Source organism: Salarias fasciatus, chromosome 22 (assembly GCF_902148845.1).
Source record: "Salarias fasciatus chromosome 22, fSalaFa1.1, whole genome shotgun sequence".
NCBI lineage: Eukaryota > Metazoa > Chordata > Actinopteri > Blenniiformes > Blenniidae > Salarias > Salarias fasciatus.
The window spans coordinates 14,187,029-14,195,766 of NC_043765.1; the positions used below are offsets into that span (position 1 = coordinate 14,187,029).

General features: G+C 42.9%; 1 protein-coding gene across 1 annotated transcript; it reads left to right on the forward strand.

The window, feature by feature from the left end:
- The first annotated feature begins 2,062 nt into the window (after positions 1–2,062).
- On the forward strand, positions 2,063–3,743 carry hoxa11a (homeobox A11a). Its single transcript, XM_030082343.1, is given in 8 exon segments — positions 2,063–2,105; positions 2,108–2,248; positions 2,251–2,316; positions 2,319–2,513; positions 2,516–2,593; positions 2,596–2,717; position 3,054; positions 3,511–3,743. Coding segments are annotated over 8 exon segments (879 nt in total).
- The last annotated feature ends 4,995 nt before the right edge of the window (positions 3,744–8,738 follow it).

Genomic DNA, 8,738 nt, shown 5'->3' on the forward strand with positions numbered 1-8,738 from the left:
TATTTATCCAAATAAGGAGCCCGAATGCAAAATAGTTTATTTCACAAATACATTCTTTCTCCTGATTTGGTACAACTCGTGGAGCCTCAGCCGGTTCTCCCAAAGCTTTAGTATGTGTGACATTTCAAGGTTGTGTTTCACATGTGCCACCAAGAGCCCCTTCAATCCCCATACATGCTGCTCGGGCTGTGGGGCCAGACCAGCCGCGGCGGTCTTAATCCGAGCTCAGGTCTCTCATTCACAGCACATTAGAGTCAGGTTGCAGCCTCTCCAAAACAAGCTCCACGGTGGCCTCTGAGCGGAGATCCGGGGAATTTGCGCTTGGGCATGTTTACTAAATCAAATAACAGAAATGCATTTCATAATACTCCACAGAATGTGTTGTCTTGGTTTACTTTAGCTTCTTTAAACCACAAATATCTACATTTTGGATTGTATATTCGCGGCCTCACTGTTATATTTACTTTCAGGACTGAAAAATACCGAGGTAGAAATATTGGTAAGAGGATATTTTAAAATGGGGTTACCTCTTTGCTTAGACTCTGCAAAACAATGCTCGTTTGTAAGCGCTACTTTCTCCCTGATTTGGGTTTATTTGTTTAAAGAGATTATGCAAATGTGTTTGTACAATTATAAAAATTGGGCGAATTGTGTATCTATTATTATTCATTGTAACATAAAGGTGTCTTGTAAATTTCTGGAAGCTCGCTCTGCAGCAAAGCTCAGTGAAACACCGTGCGTAAAAGTGGAGCGGACAACAATGTTGCAACTATTCCAGCAGTGAATACGAAAAATCCTAAACAGATTAAAATAAAAACACACAATAGTAGTGTGAGGGAAAAATTGAGAAATGTACATTTATAAATAAACACTAAACCTTGACTACTGAAGCAGACTGTTTAATAATCGTATGCGTAAGAATTTAACTACCATTTCGTGCGTAATTTCCTTAGCAAGCTTGAGGTATTTTCTAAAAAGGCATCTTTGAGTTTCCATTGTTACTGTGAAACATATTACAACATTTAACGTATTTTAATGTTTAAAAATGGCCTGCCATCCCAACATGAGTATTTCAGAGACGGCGTGGCTTTGTTAGCGCGTGGCTTTAAACGCAACCAAAACACCGAAGTTGCGTTTGACTTTTATATTGAAGCGAAGGGCTTCTTTCAGCCGTATCCTATTTGTTTTGTCAAAATTTCAGAATGGTCTTATAAACTACGAGGTGTGGCCAGTTGAAACATTAGCCGCTACTTTGAACATGACCCTGATAACCAAATGCCCACTGAGCCAAATGCTATGCTGTAAAACCACCAAACGATGATGACTAAGCATTTCTAAACCAGACTTAGAGATAAGCCGGTCTCCTTCCTCTAATTTAGGTTTATGTTAGGTGTTCACCGTAAACTTCTTTAGTATCATGTCAGGCGGATTAATGCGGAATTATTTTGTTCTGCTTGATATTAGATGACTTGATGTTAAAAGAAGAGTCAAACTGGAAAAAAAACATGCAAAAAACTAAAAGTATGCAAATGTTTGTACACTAAGAATATAAAAGCGCACAAATGTTTTTTCCCTAATTTATTTTACATAATTATCGTCTCATTTGACAGTTATTACAATTTCTCTTCTATCAATTTTGATGCGTGTTAAAGAAATTAGTTTTAAGTCGACATGGCGATAAACTATCAATGTCAAGCTTAGGACACATAGTCATGTCTCTTACACCCTACACACTCTTTCTGTCGCGCGCGCGCACACCACACTCTCACACACACACATACCAGGGTAGTGAAACACGCGAGTACACACACACACACCACACACACACACACACACACACACACACACACCACACACACCAAATCTGTCAATTTCTAGCGCGTGGTCACGTGACCTCCTCTCTGTGGAGTGGATGGAGATGGCTCTCCACGTCAGCCTACTCCCAAATTTCTGCTTAGCGAACCTGCTTCAAAGAGGCAGGAGGCACGGCGCTTCAGAGCCTGTTCAGGGCGGCTATAGAAGAATCCGAGCCCAACATAGAGTTAGAGGAGGGCGGACGACGATGATGGATTTTGACGAAAGGGTCCCCGTCGGATCGAACATGTATTACCCAGTTGTACTTATTACGTGTCGGCGGGGGCTGATTTCTCCGGTCTTCCCTCGTTTTGTCCCAGACCCCTCCACCCCCCCATGACATACTCCTACTCCTCCAACCTGCCGCAGGTCCAGCCCGTCAGAGAGGTGACGTTCAGGACTACGCGGCCATTGACGCGTCCGGTAAATGGCCGCACCGGGGGAACTTGCCTCAGTGTTATCCAGCGCGGAGGACATGGTGCACCGGGACTGTCTGTCGGCGCAGACCGCCGTCGTAGGGGACGTGTTTGGCAAAAGCAGCCCCGCGGCTGCCGCCGCCGCATACCACCATCACCACCACCACCACACGGGCGCCGGCTCCGCCGCCACCAATTTCTACGGGAACGTGGGCAGGAACGGCGTGCTGCCGCAGGCTTTCGACCGTTCTACGAGACGGCGTACGGGAACGCGTCGGAGAGCTCCTCCGCGAACGGCTACTCAGGGGAAAAAGCGGCGAGCAAGCCCCGAGCTCCGCGCCGGAGGACGCGCCGTCTTGCCGGGACACCGAGGCGAAGGAGCCGCGGGAGGAGACGAGCAGCCCCGAATTATCTTCCGGCAACAATGAGGAGAAATCCAACAGCGCAGTACGTATTAAGTCAGCGCCTCGGTTATGAGAGAAAGTTTGCAATGTTGCGCGCTGCTGTTAAAAATTTATATGCTGTTTTATAAGCATATAAGGTTTATAGAGGGCCTGTAGACCCCCCCTCCCCAAACCCCCAACAAAACTTTGTTATAAACTGCAGGATCACGTGTTTGGAATTGAAATTGGCCGTGAGAGACATGAGGCCGGTGATTTTTCTCTAACACTCATTGACGTCTCCGGAAAGTACCCAGTTATGATTGTGGATTCCTCCACAGTCAAACGTTGATTCCACTGATTCTTAAACGTGCTTGTTTCAGGGATTTCTCTGCATTAAAAGAGTCCTTCCATAGAGGGTGGTGCCTCTGGGTTAAGGTTTAGCACACAGGGTTCCTGCGTTAAAGCGATCATGGACTTTATGTTTCCACTTGTACTTTTCCCCTGTATGTGTTATATAAAAAATAACAAAACATTATTTTCTTGTCTTTTTGAGCCGTATGTTTTCGTTTCTCATGATTGTTAGTTACTTATGTTTTAAAGAGAAACTCAAAGGTCAAAGCCCAAGTGTATTGTCTAATCAGTCAGAAGTGGTCTGGTAATCTTTCCACTGTAATTAATATCAGCATATGTGACACTTGAAATGTTCAAATGGGAAATATGTTACTATATTCATGTAAAGGAAATCCGCTCAAGTGGCAATATCCAGAGCATATAAATCTCTTTTACCAAAGTCATGGCGGCTTTAAAATGTTTATTTTCCTGTAACCGGTGTGTTTTTCTGTGTCTGTGAATTGCAGGTGGACAAAGGACGCGCAAGAAACGATGCCCTTATTCCAAATATCAGATAAGAGAACTTGAGAGGGAATTTTTCTTCAGTGTGTACATAAATAAGGAGAAACGGCTGCAACTGTCTCGGATGCTCAACCTGACCGACCGGCAAGTGAAGATCTGGTTTCAGAACCGCCGCATGAAGGAGAAGAAACTGAACAGAGACAGATTACAATATTACACGTCTAATCCTCTGCTTTAGGGGTCGGAACAGCTCCCGTCAACTGCTCCAGCGGTCCTCTGCTGTAGGACTGGCTACGTTTACAGACTGACTCTCCGGCTGCTGCTCCCCCAGTGTACATTGTGTACCACAATGGTGCGACAGCAACAGCAACAACAACAACAACAACAACAACACGGCTCAGTGGTTAATTTCAAGTTCGAGGACATCAGTATCCTGTCATATGAAAAAAAAAAAACCTTAAAAGTGAGCTTGAACTAAGTCGATGAGGTTCGATGTCGCCAGTTTGGCGGAAAATTAAGGAAAAGAAATGTCCTCGCCAAGACTTTTACGCGTGCGAAGGCCCATGTTCATATTGTGACTCACAGACGCCTTGTTTATTTTCTTCACACACGGGCAAAAAAAAAAAAAAAAAAAGAAAAAAAGGGAAAAAAGATGCAGTCAATAATTGACTGATTTGGTGTATTTTGTAATCAAAAGATTTATCTGACTTTATTTTTTGTCGTTGAAATCAGTACAGTCGTGGGGAAATACAGACTGATGAGGATTACGTGACTTTTAACGGGGTAACGGAGTCTATGGTGTGACCAAATAATGAATCCTAATCGATGAGGATTATGTGTTTCTGTTTTTTTTTTGTGTGCTTATTTATTTCGTAGCCACTCGTTTACTATCTCCTGTAATGCCACGGCTACTCAAGTCAAAGTCCATTATCACCCAGGCTTTTGGTATTCCATGCAGAGTTCGAGCTGACCTCAAAATGAGCCTCTGTCGTCTTTGCCGCTGCCTGCAGAATGAGGGCTGGATATTTATATTTTGCGTATCTTTCGATGCCCAAATATAGTTTTGATTTTATTTTTTATTTTTCCTTTTGGAGACTATCAGTCGAATATTGACAATGCAGGCCAAACCAGAGAGATAAGCTTGTCCACTGGATCTGTGTGGAGTTGCACTGAGGTACACGCCCAGCATATTCACACAGGTCGCCTATATCCATGCAGCGACCCTCGGTAGTTTGATATTAATAAATTTGTTTTCACGATTCACAGTCCTTGGGTACTTGCAGTCTGAAAACATTTTTGAAAAAAAAAATACTCATGAGCGTGCTGTCAGGGCAAGGCTGGTCAGGGTCATTGCATTGAATCAATTGCTTGGTATGTCCAAACTATTGTGTATTATACTATATTTCCAAATAAAAAAAAGAAAAACAACAAAGTGGAAGTACTGAAAAAAAAACAACTTGTGCGTTGTCATTGTTTTGTTTTTCCCCCCCAAAGCGCTTTCATTTCCCTGAATTCCGATCGAATACTGAAACCAAATTACGCAGATGCGATATATTACTCAAGCAAGATCATTTTCAACATTAAACTTGGAGTAGATGTGTCACAATAACATGCCTGGGGGCCTTATTAAATAACCAAAAAAAAAAAAGTAGGCTGAGATAAACTGATTGCACATGCACTTATATTAATATTAAATCGTCCAAACTCACAGGCAGACCTTGGACCTGCTTGTTGACGTGTGTTTTTCCAAATGAAGTCACTAAATAAATTAGAGGTTGGCAATTTCTTTTAAAACGTGTAACAAATGAGCTTGGTATAATTGAATATAAAGAGATAGAAATACTGCACAAACAAACACGGAAACAGGCCATTTAAAAGCGCAAGGGTAGAAGCTACTCATTTTATTTTATTATTATTGCTCTGGTAAAATGTTGCAATAAACAAGTATCCAATCTCACAATAGTTTGAAACGTATGAGGTATTCAAACACTTAAATTAGGAAAACCTGTAATTATTGCGCATATACAGACCCACCTATGTCTCTCCCTGTAACTCTTGCTTGTTGCCAAACATTAAGCACAGCAGTATGTGCACTTTGTTTCCTAATCATTTCTCCTCAAGCATTCCTCTCTCTCTCTCTCTCTCTCTCTCTCTCTCTGCGTGTTAACTGTCATTTCGCTGATTGGCTTTGGAAGCACTCCTCCAGCAAGCGCTCTCCTTCGGCGAGGGTCGCCATATTTGCTGTTGTTATCACCGTGTTTATGGGGGCTAGCCGCAGCGCATTGGCGTTCATATATGACAGTCAAAAGGGCCATAAACGCAGGGAGAGAGGCTGAAGTTTATGGTTGCTCCTCTCTGCCATAGTCCGGCCTTGCCTCGCGCATCCTTTACTGCGCGCTGGAATTCCGTCCCTAATTACGGGACATCCTCCCCGTTGCCGCAGCAACGCGGCCATAAAAGCTGTCTGAGAGTCTGGAGCATTTGTACAATTGGAGTGCAGTGCAATAAACCGTCTGAGACCCAAGGTTATTAACTGTGTTACCAAGGAGGCGACAGCGACGGTAGGGAGAGGACGGATAGGAAAAGTCTCGGCTCGCGGGCTGCGCGGACTTCATTCGGGAGTGTTCTCCCTCCGTGTGGTTTTATCCACCCCGAGTGTGCTTAAAGGGATAGGCTGCACTCCGGACTTTGACTCTCTCGCCACCGGGCGGCGCTATTGGGACCAATGTCATGGCCTTGGATCTGTTGGTCGCCAGGCTCACCTCACATGCAAGCAGGTAAAAGTTGTAAACAAAGCCTGGAGGTCGAATAGTTTTCTCAGAAAGGGGGGGAGAAACGTTCCCATATTCATGTTTCGGATTCTTTCTTTGCATGCAAGACTTGACACATTGAGATCAGGGCCGATTTGGGTCGAGCTTTTACATTTCTGACTAGTGCCTACTGAGCCGTGCCGTAGAGAAAAGTCTTTCTGGAGGCCCTAATAAGGCAACACATCTGTGCCAAGTCTTCATGCTGCATGTGCTATTCATTTTGCTGAGCTACAGCTTTTTAATGGGTCAAGTATAGCATAGCCTGCTTGTACCTGGAGAGATCTGCAGCCCCTTCCAGTTCCACCACAAATGTTTTGGATTTGGGAAAGATCCCTGCTTTAATTATGAATATACGCGACACACTTGGTATCCTAACGACAGCAAGCAGTGGATGGAAAACAAATGATTTCATTTCTCAAATTGCTCGCGTGTTAAAGCAGCTCATCTTATGTCACTGCAGCTGGGAGGCTGCTGGGTCTTTGTCTCCCTCCTCTTCAAAGAAGCCGCTTAAAAAATTGACGAGGTCTCCAAAAAAAAAGAAAAAAAAAAGCCAAATGAATCCCAGTTCGTGCCAAAGCTGTGACTGAAAAGGTCGATTTCAGTGTGATAGAGCAGCGATCGCGTCTCCCTTTCCTTCCTGTCCCAGACACACAGATACACTCCGAGGATATTCTGTGTCAGTCGGAGTAAAAGCGAGTGGCTATTCTGGACCTTAACGCGTGTGGACCGAGCCCTTTTTCTCCTTTGTCTCTCGTGAAAAATAAACGCTTCCGCTGGATGTAATAAAACGCCGCATTATTGTTCATAACTGCACTCGGGACGAACATGATACGACTCAAACGGCCTCTTCGGCCACGATTATATGGGCCTGATCAAAGCCAGTGGTCAGAGTAAACTGTTTTCAGGATATAATAGCCGGGCAGCTGTGAAAATGAAGATTTAATAGGTACAATTAATAACTGTAACACAAAGATATCGATAGGCCCTCGTGCCGGTACAACATCGCGGAGTGCGCAAAGCAAAACAGTTTAATCCCGGGCACACATAATTAATTGATGTATTTAGTTTCCTTACGGGCTCATATGTCCCACAAGAAACAAGCCACAGTGGGGGGGGGGGAAGCGCACAAGCTTAGTTTATCTGTATTTAGAGGTTTAACATTATCTTGAATTATTTTCTGTTTGGGTTACACGTAACTAAACAGGAGCAAATCCCCGGCGCACGGCCTGTGCGCTTTAATACGAATATACCAGGACCGCTTTCTGCAAAATGGAATTACATATTTTACTCGTGTAATAGGCTATTGTTTTATATTCATGCGCACATAAATAATCTTCAGGCAACTTAAGTAGTCTAAAATATGCACGTTATGACCAGCAGCGATTGACAAATGTCCACCTTCAACGCGGTAAAAGTCTAAGCCAGTGTGCATAAATGAGCTGTCAATGGTCGAGTTGGAAAACCTAAATGGGCTCAATTTATGAATTTCTCCCAGATTTCCCCATTTCAGTACAACAGGCTGCAAACAAACCCGGGGGGCTTGCGCCCACCTGGGTCTGGTAATGGCAAAGCTGGCCAAGATTAACTTCAACCTGGAGAGAGAGCAATAGAGTGCACATGGCCAAGGACACGACGAGATGGAAGGAGAGTTTTATTGTGGCCCTTATTGCCCCAAATTGGACCGACAGGATGACTTGTATGCGGAAGCTTTATGTCTGCTTTACTGGGGGACTGTTGCCCCAAAACACTGTGATCAATAGTCTGACAGATTAACAAATTAAAATTAGTAGTCGAAGCCAAGTTAGGATTTTTTGGTGTTCATAAAACAGTCAGACAAAAACCACAACTCAACTTCATTTATTTTTTATTTATTTATTAATTGTTTTAATCTTTCAATAAAAAGACACCCACATTTAACATTGCGCGTCGTGCGTAATGACTGGATGTGAACATATTATACACAGGTATTGGAATATAATCTTACCTGGTAACAAATTATAAAATTAAGATTAAAAATGAAATGATAATATGCTGTTTATGTTCAAAATATCTTTTTAAAAACGAGTTAATGTTTTGGTGTGGGGCGTTAAAGGCGCGTTCGTATTTCTTTCACTGTGATTAAGAGAAACATTACAACAGGATCCAAGTGTTAATTCTTTAGACGTTTCGGCATGCCCTGTTACTATGGATTTCAAAAATGTAATGTTAGAACATGTCAGCCCTTTTACGTTTGCTTCTTTATTGTTATTTTTTTAATCGTTTTTTTCATACTTGAGGTTTCAGTCAGGAAGGGAAATTTCCTTTCTTATATTTACGCACGTGGTAAATTTAGCGGAATTCAGCAGAATGTTCATATTTAAATATAAATTAAAACTCTGAGCTCAAAACACGATCTTATTTGATACAATATAGTAATTCAGAAC